Below are 23,721 nucleotides of genomic sequence, written 5' to 3'. Positions count from 1 at the left end.
AGTTAACATCAATTCTGATTTGAGCTTTGTGTTAAATAGGGATTATATCACATCAATACAAATTAGAATCAAATTTAACTGGCAATTTTTTGGTGTAGAAACCCATTTTACCAGATGTTATCACAGCCCATTCACTAGTTGCAGAGATTATCCATGCAAAGACAAGACAGACACAACCTCCCCATTATGCAGTAACTATATGCACCTGATCCAAAGATCACATAATAATCAGTGTATGTGTAATGCTGCACATCATAACCTCAGTGTCATTATTTCATTTACATGGCTTTAATACTGCAGATCAGTTGGGAAAAGTTTGTTACAACAGGGGCAGGCAAATACTGGCTGGCAGAATACTCATTACACTACAAAAGCTAAAAAGTTTAGTATCTGACAACAATAAATTGGATGTGTATAATCCAAACAAATATTCTTTCAAATCTTACATTCGTTGGTGGTCTTGAGAGAACTCTATAGAGTTTACAAACCAAATAGTACTGACGAGATGCGGTAATTATTTTTTTACTAAATTATATATATCATATCTCAGTGTTTCCTGCAAAAATTATTGAACTTGATGATAAATATTTTATGTCATGTACCATAAACCCATAAAGTGGAACACCAAGGTCACATGCTGAACAGATAATCAGAACAGTGAGTAAAAAAGTGTGTATATATATATTATCTCTCTCCATACAAACAATAAAGAGTTTGTAATGATGAATGCAAGCTCTAAAATTCTCGGTTACCACAACAATGAACCGAAAGTGTTAACACAGTGCATGAATGTATGTTACATAATAGGTTATCAATGTGTGAGCAGTCTTTTGTATATAATCAGAAAGGGTTTTCTCTGGAATCAGCCCATGACAAATACGATTCATCAATTCTGAGATACTTTTATTTTTTTTAAATCTTTACATTTAATACATTTTGTACATTTACTGTAGTGTTAGGCAAGGTCTGTTCATTATCATGTAGATAGTCCTCGGTCCCATGCATGACTGGAGTAACATACTAGCTAAATGATGCAGACGTGTATACTGCTCAAAACATGAGGGTAATGAGAAGTAACCTGTATTTGTCTAGCAGTGTTCCATATATGTGGTGAGATAAATGTTGATTACAGTTGTATGTAATTAGTGTTTAGAATAATTCTATGCATATAATGAATTTCTTCACATTTGAATTATGTACTATAATTTATTGTTGTGAATATATTTAATTTCCTGAAAACTTAGGGAAAGAAATAGAACACATTTATAATTTAAGGGGTGCACAAAATGATAAACTGGTGATGTACATTTTCCACCCATATGTTTATGTTTATTAGTAACCATTAATTTAAGTATAAATAATATGTGCAATAAATATATCAACAATTCCCCTGTGTTTTATTTATATCACAAAGATTACAATATTCACTGTATAACAAAAAATATTCCTTAACTCTCTTACCCTGTAACCAGCCAAGTGCCAGATCAGTAACAAAGCACCCCAGTTTACAGACCAAGGATGTCATAACATGCTACCTTGTCAGGATATCACACACAACATGAAACAGTAATTAATGAGTGAGGAGCAATGGCAGGATGAAGACTGGCACAGGAAAACAGAAAAAAAATTCACCAAAAACCTGTTCCAGTACCATTTTAACAACCATTAATCTCACATGAAGTCAGGTCTACACAATGAGAAGCCTAGCATCTTACCACCTGGGCCACGGCACACTCTTGATCATATGACGGGATGGAGAAATAAAATTGAGAGGAATGTCACTTCTTGGAAATATAATGCACTCTTACATAAAATTCAATTCAGGCTCAAAATTAACAGACAAATGCTTCAAAACTACATTTCATATTCAGGCCATATATTCAATTCAGATTTATAGCTTTCAAATTCTTCTGCCCATTGAAATCTATGGATAAAATGAACATTATCACTGGACAAAATGTTACAAAAACAAAAGCCCCAAAGGATCAAGGAGGCCAAGAGTGGTGCATTCTTGACCTCTACACTGGACAGAGGTAAGCAGTTTGTTCCATGCTTCAGCAATCTTCATCTCAGGGAAAGTACTCTTGGCACACTCCAGACAGAAGGCTGGGTGTGTCTTTCAGTTTGAGAGTTATGAGCCAAGTTCCCAGTGTCCATTTTTTATTCAGTATGTTAAATAAAAACAAAATTCAGTCCTTAATGAAATCTTCATCCATTTTCTGGAACTTCTCATGTAGATCACGAGGAACATCAATGTCACGAATGTTGTCTTCACCAATTTCATCCTCTGTCCTACACAGCAACACAAGAACAATGACAATTGCCAATCTAAAGGCAGAAAAATCCCTATCAAGGAAACTGACCTACAGCAGACATCTGGCATATAGGAAAACAGTGCTGACAAACAAGGAGGTTCAGCAAATGCAACACTGAATCATATAACCACTGAAAGGACTGGGTTTAAAAGACAGGTAAGCATAGACGAGAAACATTCATTCTAAATAGAACAGAACACTTCAACTCGTACATTGACTTACATGGATCACCTAGAATTGCTAGGATAGTGAAATTAAGAACATTACAATGGGTCTGGCATGTACTTGGGATGAGGAAACTATGAGAAAACATTCACCTGGATCACTGATAGGAAGAATAATATTAAAATAGGGTAATGAGAATGGGGAAAACAAGGAACTGCCTGAAGACTGAGTGGCAGACTTTGGTATTAGTGGTTCTGCTAACAGCATTAGTAATAGTTTTTTCACAACAAGCAGTTATACATATTCAGGTTGTGAATTTGAACAATCGCCGCCATTAAAACAAAAGATTATACACTTGGTCGTCGACTTATCACCTATATGACTTACGACCACAAAAAATGAAAAATAAAAGATGATTAAAATGTAAAAGTTTTTAAAAATAAATTATAAAGATGATAAGAAGATTAGAAAGGTTAAAAAATACTGTTAATAAATATATGGCTGACATATGACCAGATCATATGACAATGAATATGACAACCTGTCAGTCAGAACAGAAGTCAGTCGTAAGTCGACGACCAAGTGTATAGATATAAATATTCTCAGTAGATGGCAAATCAATTTTCCAGCCACTCTGCTACCAGTGTATCTGTACTGGGATTATTTAGGCAACAAAAACTGGTAAATGAGCATCAAAATACTAATATGATTATTAAGTGCATGTTGGAAAATATCACTATTTTCCACTTGGGCATCAAATATTCAAAACTAATGCACTTTGGTCTCCTCAAATACCAGCCACCAGCAAAAGACCGTATGTTGCTTTTCTGAATAAGAAACAACACTAACAACATTACAACTTCTATCAATTACTACTTTGTTCCAACTTAAAATACTGTCACGTGTTGGGTGTATAATGAGCGACAAATAACTTCATGCTGTATTAAATACAGCGAATTTATTGAACACTCGCTCTCACAATCATACAATTTACAATATCACAATTACTGCCACCAGCAGTATCACAAATACTTCTCCTGCAGTCACTGCCATGCACTCGATACGGCCCGACTCGGCGACTGCTACAATTCAACTGACTGGTTAATCGTTACTCACTAGTAACCCACTTGCTTGTAACTGGCTAAATCCTCACTACTGAATAGTGTTCGCTGCTCCTTATTTAGCCTCGGCACAGACAACATAGAAAACAGTTACGTGATAGGTATCGCTGTTGCGTGACACCGTGTTTACAGGTTGCCTAGCAACACTGTCTAGAGTTATTTACTGCTGTGTAGTAACCACAGGATCCTTTGTTACATCACCGCAGCAATTGTTCCTGACACAGTTGCTCCTTTGTTACGTCACCGCGGGGGAGGGGGTGTTTACAGAGCGTTGTCCACTGATGGAAGGAGTGGGGGGGGTATGTGGTGTCACTCACAAGACTGCAGAGTTCACGTGATCCCTACTTCCTGTTGCGCCATCCACCTAATATTCACTTTCCAAAATTCCATGGTCATGCTGTAGTATAAGTTATAACATTAAATTTATAATTTACAGTAGAAAGTATGGATTCCTAACAGCCCTTTACATAAAATAAATATACAAATAAAAAAGTTTTCAAGAGATTATGACTTCAATTCCCAGTTTCAATGATGTTTTCATCAAACACAAATAATGCATTTTAAAGTTAAAAAGTTAATTAATTTTATAAAGATCCAAAAAATGAAATGGAGGAATTATTTTGCAGTTTACATCTCTAATGCAAACTCTACCCTGCAGTGTGCGTCGTTTTTTCTGTTAAAAGATACACAATGCTATCACAAAGACAGAGTGTGTATCACACAATACAAAATAAATCTACTGCAGTTTACTGCATAATTCAGTCCTTTGCAGAAGTCACCAAACCTTATTTTCTCCTGTGAAATTAAAAATAAATCCTTAATTATTTTAAGCAGTCCACTCACGTATGCATATATGTAGGAAAGATGACATCAACAAATAATTAGCCATCAAAGTCTGAAAAGGACAGCAACATGTCTAAATTCATAGCATAAGCAGCAAGGCATTATATTCAGATGGCTTCAGTAAAACTTATCCTCAGACATTCCCCAGTGTCCCATGATGTATGGTGTGATCTTGCAGGCACGTGACAAACTATGTTGTGCTGAAGCAACCCGCTAAAAGTGATATGAAGACTGAGGCATGAAATTAACCACCCTGCCCATAGATTTTATGACTGATGTTTTATTTTGATGAAAACTTATTACTTTTACAGCATTTGATGTAAATATGTTACAGAATATAACAAAGGTTTAAGTACATTAAGAGTTAGAATAAAAAAAATAATTTTGTTAGGACCAGAAATGTTTAAACTACTGGACAAAACTAACCGAAAAGCAATACATATTTAGGTATTGCATGAATATTTTGGCTAAATTTATAATAGTGTTTCTTTCAATTCTTTACTATCTGTCATAGGCACCTGGAATATGAGCAATCCATTTATGTAGTAAAATACATGAATAAACTTCAGTATACTGCTTACCTGATTAGGATATCTATGACATTCTCACAGGCAAGCAGCACCCTTCGATCTGTCTCCCACTTGTGCAACTCACGTAGGATCAAATAAATATTTTTGTCACGTATTAGTTCTCTTGAACTTCGTTTTGCACACAACTGAAAACAATAACACAAGTAGTAAATAAATTGCCAAATTCAATTACACAATCTTCTGGTCTGAATATCTTTGGAATTTGAAAACTAGTGAAAATAAACCTTTTCTGCTCTCTCTATACAGTCACAACACCGTGAATTTTAAAAAAATGTAAAATAAGTCAACCATAAGAACACATCAATAAAAATATAATTTGTATTTCTTTATTATGATTCAAAAGGTGAATTATTCTACTAGTTAACATGCAGGCTTACAGTAATGCTTATCATAGGTGATATTACACTGATATCTCACTAACAGTGTTATGAGTGCCCACCAGCAAAAGGGCAAAAAGAAATCCTAAGCCAGTGGATAACAAGTGAGGATTAGCCAGACAGCAGTCCTCGCCTACTTTAAACTCTCACACTGCAAGGTACATGAACAGATTAACTTGCCAACTATATAATGAACAAGGGTGGCTAAGAAAACCTTCGAATGTAAGTCAGAAGAGAGAATAAAAATGAAAAAGCCCACAGAGAGATGGCTGGAAGATTCAGATAATAATTTACAAGAGCTGAAAGTAAAGGTGCATCCACATTACCCATGCTCATGCCTCAGAAGCTTACTGCTGCCAGAAAATCAGGATCTGGAGCTGGTATCTGTTGTGAAACAATGCAAAGGCTTTGTATGCAAGCCAGTTTGGTAATCCACTTTGTCAGCTACAGATCCTGATTTTCCAGCAGCAGTAAGCTTCTGACGCACGAGCACGGGTAATGTGGACGGGCCTTTAGAGACAAAGGCAAACCATTTCCAGTCGTCACATTTAGAAAAATTTCCACAGCCAGGTCATCGGGGATTTTTAAATGGCTGCCGGGCCACTAAGTGAACTGTCTTACCATGTGTTCTTGCAAATTTTGTAAACATGGCAAAACATCATACAGACAAAAGAAGGACATGTAATTGGTCACCATGGTGTTAAGTTACACCTAAATACCTTTGGGACAAAACCAAATTTTTATTAAGTCACAATATTCAGCAGCAAGATTCCAAGTACCTGAATTAAAGCTTCCAGCAGCATTTTTCTTATGTCAGGATCCGGTTCTCGCATCTTATCTTCTGGTAAATATTGTAATTCTAGAGGGAGTTTGTCCATTTCATCATCTGTGAATTCCTCAGGACCAGCCAAAGGAAGAAGAAGATGGGGCAAGATGTCCACTTCTGGACTCAGCAACCAATCATGATTCTCTGAGAACATCAAAACAACATTAAAAGAACCTCTATTCACCTTCTATTTCTAATTACTTCAACATAGATTCATAATGCCAATATGGTAATTTCAAGGTATCATCAAGGAAATAAATGTTACGCTTAGCAGATTTCCATTCCCATCCAGAGGTAAGAATGAAACTTACCGATGTCAAAGCAACAGTTTCTCAAAGTGCCCACAATACCTCCTCTTCGAACATGTGAGGGTAAGTACTCGGTGTAAGGTAGAAGTCTCTGAATGACACATCTTTCATGATCCAACAAGTAACTATAAACAAAACATTTTTTTTAATATTTTGTTAAATTAGTTTTATTTTGGTCTTACCATTGAGGACCAGCTTAGTAATGTCAGTACAAAACAAAAACAAACTCCGTGGCATGTAGTCCACGAGCGAACTATACCAACCAAGCAACCACCGCTTGTCGGTAAAGTTGGTGCCAACTTTTGCAGATAGAGGGTGTCATGTAGTCAGCGCAACAGATCCCCACGGCTGTTAATCTCGGTTTTCTAGACTGGAGCTGCTACTTTTCCACTCAAGTAGCTCCTCAGCAATCCTCATGAGGATGAGTGGATCCTGTTCCAGACACACTACTTCTCAGAAAACAGTAATGTGAGTATACTCACATAAATATTGGCAGGTGAGTCACTGCTGCAGGAAAGGGTTGCAGTTCAGATCTACTAATTCTCTGTAAAGTCCTCAGTGGTTATTATGGAGTGGGGATCAACAAACTTGATGAGCAGAAGGGGCAGCCCTCTCTCTGAAGCTACAATACAGAGGAGCTTGGTCAAAGGAGGATCATACAATGGATCTCTGACCTACAGGGATTTCATTATGCGATGCTCCATTGCAGCCTAAAGCCTGCTGGATGCTTCCTTGAACCAGTCTTGGCCAGCTCACTTTCCAAGCATGGTCACAGCATCATAAATTGAAGACCCTATATTTTCTTCATGAAATACTCTTTAAGTACTAAATATTCCAGCTATTCTTCATATATACACTACATAGAAAGCTTCATTAAAATTATAAGATTTATGGATTATTAACATTTAACAGTTCTGTTTAAATACAAAGTTGATGAACTTTTACTTCAGTGAGGACTAGGACGTTCCCAAGCAACGAACAGGTTACATTCCAAAAGTCTGTTCATAAGTCTTTTTATTCAGAACTGAAGTCCACATAAATGCAATGTTACAAATAATTAATTATTGGTTCTAAATGGTGGTTAATTATAATTAACCTTAACAAAAATTAACATTTTGTTACTAATTTTGTTATTTTGTTGTATCAAAATCATGATGAGCTTCAAAATTTGTACTCTTCACTAAATAAGTGATCAAGCACATGGGGGTAAGATGAGCAGGGCATATAGCATGCATGGGCAAAGAGAAATGCATATAGGGTTTTCATGGGAAAGCAAGAAGAAAAGCGGCCATTAGCAAGACAGTGTCATAGGTGGGAAAATAACAATGAAATGGATCTCAGAGAAATAGGATGGGGTAGGGTGGACTGGATTCAGCTGGCTCAGGATACAAACCAGTTGGGTGCTCTTGTGAACATGGTGATGAACCTTCAGATTTGATATAATATTGGGAAATTCTTAAGTGGCTGAGCAAATGGACGCTTCTCAAGAAAGGCCTAGCAATTTTTTCAGTGTCACTTGAGCATATGTACTGATGTTTTACAGTTGCTGGCGAAAGGAACTGAACTTTCAAACTATACTGCAATCACAGAATCTGGTCCAACATCTATCCAAACAAGCACATCTCAATACTGAATTAAAAGATTTTTCTTCCTACCAACTGCAAATAATACTTAACTCACCTTCTGAAAGTTGCTGACTGACTAAGATTGGAGAACACTGAGCCAAGATAGTGAAGAGTGGCTCCCTTTTTGTTGTACTGTTGGTTAGTAAAAACAGATACAATGTGATCCAAAGTGAACCCACATTTCTTAATTAGCTCAATCATCCTTTCAGTGCTTCCAGAAGAGCGAGTCAGGTTGGAAAGTATCATACATCCAGGATCAGCAACAGAAGAATCAGGATCCATGATAATCTTGATCATCACCACAACAACATTACTGTAATATAAATCTGTATCCTGAGAAAACAAATAACAAACATGTGTTACTGTCCCCATATATACACACCTTCTTTCAATTGTGGCTTATGCGCAGTAGGCACAACTTCTCTTGGATAAGACATCAACATGGTATACCACACTCATCTAATTGACAGTGCAGCCTATGCTGTAAAATTCTCTCAATAAAGCTACAGATCTCTAGAAAGGGTGCTAGATGTACATACAGAATTTTTAATATTAAATTGCAGCATCCTGTCACACTGCATAGATCTGGCTTTGCCTTTCACCATAACTAGCCATCATCAAGTGTACAGGATGTTGTCACGAAGGAATCTGTTGCCCACTGTTATGTTGCTCTGCTTTTCTTACGTAGCTGCCTTGGACTCTAATTTTAGTTGGTTATCCAGCTGCTTTATTTGGATGTCCTGTACACCTGATGATGGACAGTTAGGTTGAAAAATATAGTAACAATAAGGAGAAAATGAGAGAATATTAACCAACATTTGAATTAGACAACAAAAAAAAAACAAAAACAAAGTGTAGAATTTTTGTTTATGCATTTGTGTTTATTACACACTTTCAGATCCAGGGAATGTAACAATATATGTCTTGGCTTAGCATAAACAGAATCCTACTGCAACAAGAAAGGCACAATTAATTTCCATGAATCACTTTCTTCTTGTGACAAACAAACTGTGAGCTTTCTTTGCATTTGTACTGTTCAACCACACTCAGTCACAATACTGAACAATCACAGAGAATAAATTATGAGTATTTTAAGCAGCAAACATCACAGAAAATTCAATGTAGACTCAATGGGCTCTTTTCAATGAATGAATTACCAGCAGAAGATTATGGCAGCCATATTTCTCATATCTCAGTAAATATGAATGTTCTTCTATGGGACAGTCAAAAGCAAAAGTTTACGGAAATAATTCACACATTACAGATCAGATTTTGGAATGTTACTTTCAAGAAGACAGAAAGTGAACTTCAATATATTGCATAATTTGTTACATCAGTGAGAAATGTGTTTAGAAGTTGAAGGATACCATTCCCAGCACCTATTGCAATATCAAGTAAGTAACATGACTTTACAAAAAACATTTTTGAACATGGACAGAACATCCACAATCCACTTTCTAGTACCATTTACCATCACTGCAATAGTAACAACTCATTTTCAGATCACGTGGTAGCATGCTATCATATGAGGCAAGCCAGTATCCCTCCCTTCAATCAGGCAGTAATACAGCCACAAACAAAGGAATTAATTGCTGTTTAAATACAGGTGTCCCAGGTGTTTGGTGCCATACTTCAGGAGCATACTCAGGGTTCCCTTTGAAATAGGAACCCATGTCCGCAAACGTAAAATAGCTGCACTAGCACCTGAAGATGGAGGCAGTATGTTCCACAGAAATGTCAATAAACTTCAATTAGACTACATGGCATCACATCTCAGACAACAGTTCTTCAGCCATCACCACGAAAGCTTCAAATCTCACAACAGAGAAATAATTCTTGGAATATTAACGGGTTATATTATATTTAAGCATCCTGTTGCATTACTATAACTTTTACACACAACAACAGAGTTCCATCAACATTGCAAGTATTTTTATTCTTTCCTGTTTCAACATGTTTCAGTCCAAACTGGACATCATCAGGTGTCTTAATTTGCCAAAACTTTTATACTCTATTGAATGTCACTCATTCACTTCACAAGTAACTGCAATATTTCGTGATTTTAAATGTTGTAATCACAATCTGGCTGACATTAGTTGAATTACCATATACTGTAATTTACTTTCTGTTAAAATTCATTAATATTTTTCTTTTAAAATCTTTGTAAAATTCTTTTTTCGGTCACTAGGGTGTCGTCCACTTGTCCAGGCAATATATTTGTGCATATCCACTACAAGAGAGGTTAACACAATATGCTGGTGGAGAGAATAACGTACAAGCAAGAGGCAAAATTTAACCACAACAAGGGGCTCATGTATAGAAAACAAGAGGCCCCTACAATATCCAGTATCCAATTCAATATCCAAGGAAAGGGATTGAAATATATTGTCTGGACAAGTGGACAAATGCTCTAGTGATGGAAAAAAGAATTGTACAAAAAGTTTAAGAAGAAAATTTTTAATGGATTTTAACATAAAATAAATTACAGCATATGGTAATTCAACTAATGTTAGCTAGATTGTGATTAAAACATTTAAAATCATGAAATATTGCAGTTATATGTGAATTGAATGTGTAACATTCAATACAGTATAAAGTTTTTGGCAAATTAAGACACCTGATGATGGCCGGTTGGCCAGAAACATGCTGTAAAATGGAAAGTGAAAAGAAAAGAAAAAAAATAGTTTCATTGTTGATGGAACTGTATTATTGTGTGTAAAAATTAATGGGTTATATTCGTATAAAACCTAAAGTTACTTTCTCTGATATCAAGTTAAAATCTCACCTGTCCATCACCCTTACTGTCATGATTTGAAAGTAGTGCTCGTGCACCCGCTTCATCAGCAGAAATATTAACAATTGCCAAACATGCATCCTTGGCTATACTCTCAGACTTGTCTTGTGCAAGAGAAATTAAGGATGATAATAAACACGGACGTTGTAATAACAAAAATCGACCTGCCTCTGTACCTGTTAAACCTGAAACAGATTAAAAAAATGAAAATCTAACATTTAATAAAGAGATCACACTGCAATACACACACCCTCCACAAGTGGTACTTACCTAGTACATACTGTAAAGCAGCGGTTTTTAAATCAAATCTTGCATCCACATCCAGAAAGTTCTGTATTTCCTCTAGTGAATCCATTTCAGCGAATAAATATATTTAAAACTGCATGACAAAATGTATCTACCACACAATGCCACCAAAACTAACACTAACAACTACACTTGCTTCTTTCCTTACGCGGAAACAGGCCAGCCAAACTACCGCGCAGACCGGCGTAGACCGCGTACTACGACAGTGACATTCCGCGTTGCCAATATCATGGTGTAAAATTTAACCACATTCATTACATTGTCGCTCCCTACCGAGCTATCGAGTGACAGTTTCATAGTTCGCATTCTGACCGTTAGATGGTGGGACAAATACTACTGCTGCTGTCGTTGGAGGACAGAGTAAATTATTAAACAATCGCGATATTTTTATTTTTAATCCGAGATATTGCGAAATATGATTTTTGCGAGCTACAGGATAATAATCATTTTCCAGTGTAAGATATATAAATTGCCAATTTTCCTAAGAAAATTAATATGCCTTATGTAAACAGATTTCGTTTCTAAACTTAGGTTTACATTATCGTTGCCATCTTGTGTCCCTCAAAGAAAAATAGTTTATATGTGAACTTATCAATTGCTGCCTGGAAAAAGAAGGGGTAAAGTAAAGAAATAAATTCTCGGAAGAACAAGTAGCATTATTTCCTTTGATACGACACCGGCCGGATAGAAAATGAGGCGTGCAAAAATCCTATTGTTTCATGTGTATTCGCTGCCGTGGGAACCTGTTTACCGATCCGATGCCTAGCAACAATAAAAGGATATGCAGACAGCAAGCTGATCTCACACGCCTGCTTTTCGATTTAAAAAAAAACAAAAGTAGGCGTATGAAATCACCGTCATATCTATGTATCCCCCTCCCCTTAGTAGACAACGGTGCAGATACGGCCCCCAATGGGGGCAAAATTGCTTATACTCAACGTCGTCCAGATCGGTTCTGTGGCCCATCCAACCTATCCAGTGGGTGCCAATGTCCCTTCCCCCGGGGATAGTGGCCGAGGCGTGAAGCTGACCACTCACTTGCAACTAGCGCAGAGGTTAAGAATATCCAGATCTGTATATCCACTTCCACAAATGCCTGCATGGTGTAGTGCGTAATTGCTTAAGTACAGGGACAAATTTACCCTTTTATTGAATAGGCTAATGTATATCGATAATTAAATAACAAGTGAATACGTGAAGAAGAAAGTACAGATGGTCTACAAATACAACAAACTAGGCATTTCCTTTACTTTACTCTTCCTCTAAGTATACCAGCTGCTCTGAACTCTAATACTCGTATTTACGGAGGAGAAAAACTGTCCACATAATATTAGTGTCTATTCCAGGATTGTACATGCTACACAAGGTACAACAATTAAGAATACCTATTGAAGTAATGCCTTTTTTTATTAACCAACATTACTCTCTACATGCAACATTTCATTTCACACTTGTTACAACAGTAAATTCTACAGTTTAAATTTATGAGTACAGCATGAACACATCAAGTTCTGCAAGTTCTTAAATTCTATGAAAAAACTTTAAGATTTATTCACTTGCACATCACAACCTAACATTTAAAACATGAGGGATGAATTATTTTTAAGGATAAAATTATTTATCCTTAACACATTAACCATAACCCTAATCTCTTCTAGTACTATTTTGGAGTACAATAAATACAAACTTCTATGACACCCAGAGCAGCATCCAGTAAACCATACCTCATTCCTTGCTTTGACTACTCAATAGCTAGTGCATCAATGCCACACACACACAAAAAAAAAAAAATGAACTGCTATTAGATATGCAGNATATGCAGCTAAAATTTGTTATTGTTCTTGTTGTTACATAAATTTCAAGATAAACTAAAAAGTTATCCTTATTTCAACCGCCATTATTTGCCCAGTTATAGTAATTTTTACTTTTGTGCTCTAAGGAAATAAGTGCCCGAAAAAACACACAAATCAAACTCAATGTGGATGCTAAAATATTTTATTCTTCTGGAAACTGTATAACAGTAGAGAAACGAAAGATAAGGCTGCAACATTTATATTTTATTTCAATTCAATGGGGACAATTCATTGTTTAGATCCTATAATACTACAATTCAGTAACGCCAGATTTACCAAATGATATAGCAACAAGTTAATGGCAGACAGTCTATAACCTCAAATTCCTATCATCAATCTCTTATTGAGAGAATGCACACTAAGATGCTGAGAAATTGGTATCTAACTGCCTGAGCTATGGCACAACCTTCTCTACTTCAATAAATGAATACTCTACTATATGCTAAAAGGTACAGTACATATAATCTCTAAAATATGGCAGACTTACCAGAACCAATCATGTCATCATAAGAAACCAGATTCTTGTGGTATCAAAAGATGGATACAAATTATAAGTTATATAGTCCCTTTCCCCAATTATCTTCTTCAGTAATTGGATAGAAATTACATGAACTTTCCATAAATATGGTGGAATTTATTTTTCCTGTATAAATGCATTTGAATTCATCAATAAATGTTTGAAGGGACATCACTGTGTGAGAGCAGATCTGGAGACTGCCTATTTGCAAAGGTCTATTTACTAAATTCTTCATCAACTAACTCAGTCTTACATTGCACAGATACCAAGAAATGGCACACTTCATGAAAATACTTAAGCCAAAGGTGATATTAAAATAAATATTCACTGCACAGACAACCTCACTATGGCAAACATTTTTAAAAATATCAGCCAAGGAACTGAGTACATGGTTCTCACACACCCCCACTCTCAGCCTCACAGAAGAGGGAAGACTGCATATCATGTTGCTTATTTTGGATTTGAGGTTCTCACAAAGGTAGCTATGAAGATTTTGATCTTCTGGACTAAAATGTTGGTTGACTTTCACTGGGAAACATAGTATTATAGCCATCACTGTGAGGACCTCAAATCCAAAACATCTGGATGTTAACTATACCCACACTGAACCCTTTTGCTACATATAAATAAGCAACCAACTAAAAAACTCTGATTCAGAATCTCTAACCTTCTTCTCATGTTTAATGTACATAAAATACGAATCACACCGTAAGCAGCTCGAAGTACTAAAGTCTATAAGTTTTCTCAATCTACATTTCAAACAAAAACCTCAACATTGAAAACATAATGATGACTGGTGTAGTATCAGGCAAGGAAGACAGTGAACATAAAACATATCTGGATAAAAATGCACATCGTTGTTGTGGCATAAATTTAGCAATTAAAAGATAATTTCATAACATCAATATATATATATATATAAGGCACCAAAAGAAGAAAGAAATTCTTTTCTAAAGACTCCCTTATAGAGAGAAGACAGTAGGCATATATAAATTTATTAGTTCCCTTTTCACCACATTCTACTGACCGTGAGAACATCAATTTTCTTCCATCTTCTGTATTTCTTTTGATGTACTCAGCCATAACCATTTTTTAACATCACCTAATATTTATATTTCAGAAATCCTCAGTTAAGAAAACAACTATCACAGTTTCAAAATTAGCTGAAAACAGAAGTGCTAATTTTCAGTTCATACAGTCCACTATACATTAGATACTGTGAACGTTTGTTTAAAAAATGATATTTGACAGCAGTAAACATGCTTCAATCTGACTGTGTGTTTCACTTCTTGTTGTCTATGTGCAACTTCATTTAATATTCAATGGCCTTCATCTCTTTATTGTATACCACTGCATGTTTTGGCCTAATTGGCCATCATCATTGTTGTGATAAAGGAATCTGCTGTTTTGCTGTAATATTGTTCTGCTTCTAATATAACCCATCATATATTACAGATAAATCAAACACATGCATGGAAACAGCATGACAACCCAAATAACATAGAACAGTCCGAAAGGAAAGCAGAACAACATTACAGCAGAGCAGCAGATTCCTTCATCACAACTTATACAACTGATGATGGCCAATTAGGCCAAAAAATGCTGTGGTATACATTAAAGAGACCCAGACAAGCTACACATAGATGGTAAGAAATGGAACACAAATTTAGACCTACACGGTGCAACAGGATACTGCAATATAATAATGTTTCAAACTTAGAATTATCTAAATGGATACAGACTATGTTTCTGCTAAATAAAATACATTCTGAATTAGATCATAGTTCTGTTTACCTTATTATCTGCTCTGGGTGCTTTATTACTGTATTATTAAGAATGAAAATGCTTACATATTAATAATTTTATTACAGATATGAATAACTTAAAACACTACTAACAACCATCTCCTCTTAACATTGATATATCTGCATCTCAGCATGCAGATAATAAAAAACAATTAAAAGGAATTGTCAACTGTGTAACAAAATTGGCAAGTATTGATAACAATGAACTACTAACTAAAACTTGACTTGAATATCCACACAGGTCAGGTCAACTTTATTTATTTCATACAAAGTTGCAACTTGTATTAAAATCTGAGGGGGGAAGCTTATGACTCAAAAACTTTGTAAATTCATGTTATTTGCATCTCAAATGTAGAAAAACATCCTGTATGGCAGTTAATTTTACACAAAACCTTTCCCCCAAAAAACGGTACATTTAATACTAAATGCAATTTAAAAGTACAAAACATCCAATTATATATGTAAAAATATTCAGACAACTGGAGCAGCTAAGTCAGCATTCAATTTTCAAGGAATTCAGAAATTATGTGGATCCAGTACTTCAAAATACTGATCACAATGTGCAGACACTAGTACCAACCTAAGACCAAATTCATCAAAGGAATGAACTCAACAACACTTTTTGTTACATCAGCCAACACTTGGGAAAGAAAACTTGTTCCCTGCACAAACTTAACAGTATTGTAAACAAAGTGAAAAATTAAAATATACAAACGTCATCTAAGTTGCTAGACCACCTCTGCTGTTTTATGCACCTTAATTCATGAAGATTACAGTCTTCTGAGGTGTGATGCAGTATTCTGGCAGAAATGTACCAACATTTTGGATGAATCTACTGCCTTCATCTTCACAGCACCAGACTCTTCTACCCTGAAGGTGAAAGCAGTAGGCATTTCCAAAACATTAGCACCTATCTAACAAACTTCACAGAATCACATCCCAGATGGCAGTTATCTTCATAGTTACCACAATGGGAACCTAAAATCTCACAACTTGATATATCTACCACATGTACTTCATGCAAAAAGAAATATTATGATCTATTTTAGATACAAATATTCTTCAAAACATAAGGTTTGCCATAAATACTGAAATATAAATTAGAGAATTTTAAAGTTACATATTTGCACAAAAATTTAAGAATTCATATTAAAAGAATTTCATATTATGACTACACTAGAGGAATACATTATTTTAAATGGTTTACTAATAAACAAAATACCTCTCCTTTTCTTGTCCAATGTCTTATGCAATTCCTGATTAGAATATATGAAGTCAACACACTCCACCAACCAAATAAACTACATCAGTAACTAGATTCAGACATACTGAAACTATTGTTTGGAGTACTTCTAATTAATTTGCTTAGTGAGGGGTGGAGTCCAGCTGGGTCCACTCAGCAGAGCGGCCACTGATTGGCCTATTGTACCTGCCCTGGGTGATTACGATGATAGACAATTTGGTGGAATGAAAATTGGCAGGGGAAACCGAAGTACTCGGAGGAAACCTGCCTCAGCGCCACTTTGCCCACCATATATCCCACTTGACCACACCCGGGATTGAACCCGGGCCACTGCAGTGGGAAGCCAGCAACTAACTAACCACTTGATCTATGGTGCGGCCTTTTGGAGTACTTTAATTCCAAGAATGGAATAAAAAGTTGTGATATAATTTGTGCCTGACAAAGAAAAGCAGCTGCAGTCTTTCAGCTGATATATAAAATCATACATTTACATGTGACTTTAAATTCTTAAAACTCTAAAAATTGCACCAGTGAGAAACGGTAAAATAATAAAGGTGGAAAAAGAAACCATGAATGTGAATGCAATACAATGGGTAGTGAAACACTTTGCTTCTATGCAGATTTACATAAGTATATGACTGCAATATATGAGTTAAACCCAGATAATACAAAGGTACCATCTTATAAATATCAAACTCCAGAGCAGGCATTGTCAAAAAAACAAGCTGTCTTCATAAGATATCATTGGATGATAAAGATTATCAAGATTTAATTAAAAGAATCAAAATAAACTTCATATACTACTATCTGTATTTAAATTTTAAATTGAAAAAGAAGTTAAGTATATGGAACTTAATAATTTTTATTAGCAAATTTCAAATAACAAATGTAATGTCATGATTCATCAAGATTTTATTAAACCCACCAAGACTATAAAATATAGCTTCTATATCTGAGAACAAACCAAACATGTGAGGATATTCTGTAGCTATAACACACACAAGTGTGTTCAACTATCCTGATCTTACAATCACACTTAAATGAAGAATAGAAACTAATAAAATGATTTTTGTAATGTCTTACTACAGTACACTATTTATGAATTGTTGAAATTTTACATAATTTTGATATCCAACACTCAGTGTCATAAGAATACAGTCATACACTCTTGCATGTGCCAGCATTATCATGCTATTCACATGAAGATTCCACCTAGAATCTTAAAAATATATGTATCTGTAGCTTTCATTCCAGCAAAATTAAAATTAAAGACACATGAATCAACACTGACATAATAAAATCTTAATATAACTGCTGATAATAGGTCAATTGAAAACCATTCACCCTCATTTTTAAACTGTTTCACTACAACATTTATTTGTGTAATACAGAATACCACTGGGCAATCAGCTAGTGATGTTACACTACATATGTTCATTTTACAACTAGCAGCAGCATCTGGTAAGTTGAGGCATATACTTGTAACTTTGGCAGTTTGAATCCCTCAAGGTTTGTCATTCAAAGCAGGCTTAAGAATATATTTCAAAGTAAGTAGAATCCTTCTGTTTTAATTTTGTTTCTTTACTTGTAAAGCTATCTATGATTTGAAAACACTCAAATTATACTCTGTATGGCATAAAGGTGGGCTTCATTTCATCAGTATAACACACTGGCATACTTTTCACAAAACATAAAAATAAAAGTAAGTCAAGAATCTCTTACTACAAATGAGGTAATAATCTAGGCTTTTCAACACTGCCTTTTTAACATTTGTATGAATTTCTGTATAAAAAATGTAAATACTTCCCTCCTCTACATTTTATCACAACTCAGTAGAGGCATCTTTCTTTTTGAAAAAAAAAAACACCGTTTTTTAGGAAACATTTTGATATGGGTCAGTTAATGAAAGTTTGTGTGTACAGACATTTCACTACCTGATTTTTTAGTTTTGAACATAATTCAGTTTTCAATTTTAATACCCTTTTTTTTTTAAGGAGTAATTAAGAGAGCAAATCAAGAGTTGACTGTAAGGAATACTAAAGCTTAATTTTATTCACCTATCTCCATTAACTTAATAATGAACCAGTTACTATTCTGATATTCCATTCCATATGCTTGTGGAACTAATCCCATGGCTTGAAGCCTGATTCTCAGACAGACTTGTAGTGACAGATTGGATCTATTAGACCTCACACATTTATCAAGTACACGTTCAACACGTTGCAGCACAACTATCTATATGTAGATTCTAAAGGGTTCTGATGGTGGTGTATAACACTCGGGATTATTGGGCCTTTGGACTTGTCCATCTGGTGTTCTCAAGTGCACAACATTTTGGAAACACATTCAAGACTGCTTTCTTCACATTCAAGATGTTATTCACATTGGATAAGTGTACCTGTTTGGGTGACAGATAATATTCTTGGCCATGAAAGTGCTAACTTTTAACAAGAGTGTGATGTATGAAACATACCGAAAATGATAACTCCTAGAATGGTGATCTTTTGTTCTGAACATATTAAAATTGTACTTTTCCAATATCTACTATAAAATGATGATAAATATCACTGCATGTAAAGCCACCACATTTAGACTCACACCATTTTTTACAAATTAAGTAATACGTGAAACCACATTAAGTTAACGAAAGGTTATCAAAGAACTGTCAAAATTAAAATGATCAGGGTTACAACAAATATTTACATTCTTCATATAGAGGATTCAGAACACAACAGACTCTGACTCATGGTATATGAGATAAGAAAAAATACTGAAAAGGAAAACCGGTTAATGAAGAAAATATAGAATATACAGAACACAATGGGAAGTCCAATTGCCAAAATTTCAATATGATATTAACTGAAAATGTTTATGTCCATTTTTCTTCTACTTACAGGTAAATACTTACACTTTCCTCTGCATAAGGAAAGTATATAAATATTTATTGACAAGATTTCCTTTCTCTGGAAGTATTTATACATATAGAGCTCGACTTGAAAACTGATTTTTCAGTCTCCAGCTCCAAGAATGGATTTTTTAAACAACACGATTGACTATAATTTTTCACTGAAAAGGGATCTGATATCAAAACAGACAAGTAATTCATTTCAGTACATTTTTACAAAGAGACCAATGTTACAAATTGTGATTAGAGTGGAATAACTGTTAAGTAGAGAAAATTCTCTCTTGTCTCAGTTCTAAAATGTTTCCAAATTTTTATCTCAAATTGAAAAAGTCATTCTTGCTCACATCTGATATCTATATAAATATATATATATATCTGTGCACGCGTGTGTGTGCATGTGTGAATGCCCAATAAATCCAATCCACACGTAAGTTAAAATCACACAACCAAATGAAGAAAGAGTAAATACACATAAAATATGTGGCACTGGGTCTAAATATTTCATTAAATGGCATACTATAATAATGGTACAGAAAATAAACTTCATCAATTCACCAATCCTCCAAAAATATGACAGATTTGGTGGAATGCTATATATATAAATAAAAAATACTACAGTAGATGCAGAAAGTATTAATTTCATAGAATTCGAAAAACACAATAAAAATGCTCAAATTTAATGAGGTATCTTACTACTCACTGGTTATTTTATACTTTACTCTGTAACTTGCGAATTCAGTATTTATTACACACTTAAAAAGTAAATCTGAAGGTAACTCTAAAGTGGCCAACAGAGAAGGAAATAAGGAAGTATCTGAGTATGCAATAATACGTGACATCAGTCGTCTCTGCATCATCAGTGAATATGGGACCATTCTATATGACCATGCTTTTCTTCAGGTGCAGGAAAGCTCATAATAATGAATAAAATTCAGAATTAAAGTTATATTTATATTAAAAATGGGGAATATAATACTTCAGTTCTTCAATTCCCAAGCCACTGATTAAAGGTTCTTTTATACAGTTCTGATTAGTGCCTGATTAGTGTCCAGGTGGTGAGCGCTGATTCAATAATTTAATATCCATTTACATATATCCAGGTCTTTTTCTTCTAGATAATGTCCATGTCCAGTCCATCACTTTAAAATCTGCTGAGGATGTTATTTCTACTCATGACATGGAGATGGTACACCCTGTTGAGAAGTGGTTTACTGTTACAATCTCACTGCTTAGTTACACAAACTCACACTGACTGGAACACTGCAATGTAATAAGAGGGAAGTCCCTCTGTTATGTATCAATGGAATGGTGGTATTTTCAAGCATATCTACCCTTGAAAAGGAAAGTTGTGCTTTAATTACTGATAATGCACCATGATGCGAAAACAGATGTATCACCTGAGGAGAAGGCGAAACATGGAATGAAATATGTTTTACGATGTCAAGATTTGAGGTTACCAAGGTGGTATCCTGAATATGGTGACAGCAGGATTATCACAAATGTCAGTAAAAAGTTACCAGACTACACGGCGTCACATCCCAGAAACTACTCTACATTTTACAAATATGATTAATGATATGCTGATGTGGACCACCTCTGTGGTCTAGTGGTCAGAGTTCCTGGATACAGATCCAGAGGTCCCGGTTTCAATTCCTGGTGCTACCAGATTTTCTGAGAAGTAGTGGATATGGAACTGGGTCCACTCAGCCTCATGAGAATAATTGAGGAGATATTTGAATGGAAAAGTAGTGGCTCCGATCTAGAAAACTGAAATTAATGCCCATGGGGATTCGTTGCACTGACCATGCAACACATTCTGTCCACTAAAGTTTGCACTAACTTTGCCAACAAGCTGCAGATGCCTGGTCAGTACAGTTTGCTTGCAGACTAAAGCTAAGGAGTTTTTTTAATATTTTTTTGTTTGTTATGCTCATGTAGTGGACACACTGTCAGTAATCTGAGATGTGTCAAGGAGCAGCAGACACTTTCTGACAGTCTTCTTCAATCTGAAGAATGTAGCAGAAGTTACTGCAGAGATCATCCATAACACTGATATGAAGCACATACCACTGATACCTGGAATCACTGTAACTTCTGAAGAGACACATTAATTAAAAGCAGCCATTGAAAAGTATGCTTCCCCTGAAAGTGAAATGGGAATCGACTGATACCACAGCAAGAGCCAAGATGACAAGAAAAATAATTTTGCCTCACTGGTTGTACTTTCTACAAGAAAAAATAAAAATAACAAATCTAGGTACACCTGCCACAGATGCAATATTGGTTTGTGCTTAGAAGATGTGTGGAGGATCCATGTATAATTAGCGTTGACAATACATTATTCAGGTGTCTAGGACGATGTAAAAATAACAGACAAATTCAAACGTCAACATAAGTTGTAATATCTTATTTGACTTCTCTGTATTCAATCTTCTACGTCATTCAAACTGCAACTGTACATAAATGAATTGTAAAACACTGTTTGGAGTGTCTCATACCCTATCGTACCACTGGTTTGGCTTTCTTCTGTCACACCACTGACAAGTTAATTAAATATTTAAAATAAATGTACCAGCATTCAATATCACCATGCCAGATCCTGTTGGCGCATTTCTCTCCAGAATTTTGAGACCATTAAAACTGTATGTCCTCTTAATTAAATCTGGATAAAACTAACATTTCTTTCTGCCATACAAGACAATAGATATGACTGAAGTTACAGAAAAGAAGCAGGAAAAACGTGGAACCATCAGTTATAACATGTATCATGCTCCTAACAAACTTAAGAGAAACTTCATCACCAACTTCTTCCTATTCAGCTTCAGCAGCAATGTGTTTTTCCTAGCCTGCTAGCCTCTTCCAAGTCTTGCCACCAATTATTATCAACAGTCCATTAGAAACTGATAAAACAAAATATGTAATATAAACACCAAAATGAAATCTGCAAGAAACCAATAAAATTAAATGTAATAAGATTTGACAGAATGAGGATATTATTAACTGGCTTCCTCTTCTTCATCTACTGGCAATGAAACCTCCACCAATTCTTCAAGAGAAGATGTTATGTTCATACCCTACAAGGACACAACAATGAAGAAACTGTGTTCTGTTAAATCAGTGAAAATTGGTAATGGCACCGACATGTACCAGAAAAGTGTAAATTTTCTTGTCCACAAAGTGCATGGAAGACCTGGACATGGTGCAGATATTGAAATGTATAAAATGGACCTTAAATCAGCAGTTGGTGAAAGACTGACTTCATGCAAATGGTTGGGTTACTAAAATAATGAAGGCAGATGCTTAAGCACACTGATTTATGACAATGGCCGAAGGTACTGCTACCTGTATGAACTGACAGTAATGAATTCTGACCCATTACATCATTGCTATGTAATGCTGGTTCCAGTTTTCTGCAACAGCTGTGAAGAAGTATCATTGTAAGTTCACGCTCCAAAGCTATCAGAATGTTGATCATGACATCACAGATCCACATTGTTCAAGTCAGCCCCAGAAGAAGATGGCAGTGCAACATCATCAGGTGGAATGAACTTGCCAATTGGTTGAATGGCAGCCTGAAATTGAACAGAACATTTTATAATTCCATATTTAAGCTTCCTGTTGCAAGCCATATTAAAACATCTATGTATAACAGAGTCTGTCATTAATGCAACAAATTGCTCCTTTTTCTTCCACTTACACTTTTAACACATCATGTTTCGGCCCCAGATGACCATCTTCAGGTGTCTTAATATATCAAAACTGCTATAGTGGACTATAGCATGTGATATTAGTGCATATAGCAGTGCAGTGTAGCAGTTTTGATATATTAAGACACCTGAAGATGGCCATCTGGGGCCGAAACATGTGTTAAAAGTGCAAGTGGAAGAAAAATGAACAATTTGTTGCATTATTGACAGACTGTGTTATACAGAGACGTTTTAGAACATTTTATATGCAGAATTGCTCATAAGACATTGCAATCAACCAACTCCCTGTTTTTAGAAACCTACTCTATCATGAATTAAATCATGCCACACTTATTTGTTCTTCCTTAACCCGTTGCCGTGGTTCGACGTGTATGTTTCGTCAGGGATTTAAATCGTCTGGGGGGGTTCGACGTGTATGTTT

The 23,721-nt window shown here is 35.3% G+C and overlaps 2 protein-coding genes across 3 annotated transcripts in view; both read right to left on the bottom strand.

Annotated features, from left to right (window-relative positions):
- Window positions 1-18: 18 nt before the first annotated feature.
- LOC111872290 (protein HGH1 homolog) lies at window positions 19-11,455 on the bottom strand. 2 transcript variants are annotated; one of them, XM_023866009.2, is made up of 7 exons: window positions 11,235-11,455; window positions 10,956-11,149; window positions 8,226-8,503; window positions 6,549-6,670; window positions 6,191-6,381; window positions 5,026-5,159; window positions 19-2,292 (listed from the first exon to the last, which is right to left on the bottom strand). In XM_023866009.2, exons 1-7 carry the CDS (start codon window positions 11,317-11,319, stop codon window positions 2,190-2,192), a joined length of 1,107 nt encoding a protein of 368 aa, XP_023721777.1. In that variant the 5' UTR covers window positions 11,320-11,455; the 3' UTR covers window positions 19-2,189. The 2 variants fall into 2 exon arrangements, with proteins under 2 accessions (XP_023721777.1, XP_023721778.1); XM_023866010.2 differs by lacking the exon at window positions 19-2,292 and adding an exon at window positions 3,705-3,998.
- Window positions 11,456-21,376: 9,921 nt separating this feature from the next.
- The window catches only part of LOC111872300 (microprocessor complex subunit DGCR8), a 28,504-nt gene continuing 26,159 nt past the window's right edge, over window positions 21,377-23,721 (bottom strand). The window contains exon 13 of the mRNA XM_023866022.2: window positions 21,377-23,165. Coding sequence (XP_023721790.1) covers window positions 23,073-23,165 — 93 coding nt within the window. The 3' untranslated portion in view covers window positions 21,377-23,072. The remainder of the gene's footprint in view (window positions 23,166-23,721) is intronic.

The sequence above is a fragment of the Cryptotermes secundus genome, unplaced genomic scaffold (assembly GCF_002891405.2).
Source record: "Cryptotermes secundus unplaced genomic scaffold, Csec_1.0 scaffold44, whole genome shotgun sequence".
Taxonomy (NCBI): domain Eukaryota; kingdom Metazoa; phylum Arthropoda; class Insecta; order Blattodea; family Kalotermitidae; genus Cryptotermes; species Cryptotermes secundus.
Note: the sequence above shows the minus strand (reverse complement) of the source record. Positions and strands in the feature narration are given on the sequence as shown.

Bases quoted from the DNA above. Each gene is read 5' to 3' on its own strand.
- LOC111872290 (XM_023866009.2), bottom strand. From the start codon at position 11,319: ATGGATTCACTAGAGGAAATACAGAACTTTCTGGATGTGGATGCAAGA. The intron at 6,382-6,548 runs GTAAGTTTCATT...TGATGTTCTCAG, and splicing joins AAACTGTTGCTTTGACATCG to AGAATCATGATTGGTTGCTG. The intron at 2,293-5,025 runs GTAAGCAGTATA...GTTGCTGTGTAG, and splicing joins GTCATAGATATCCTAATCAG to GACAGAGGATGAAATTGGTG.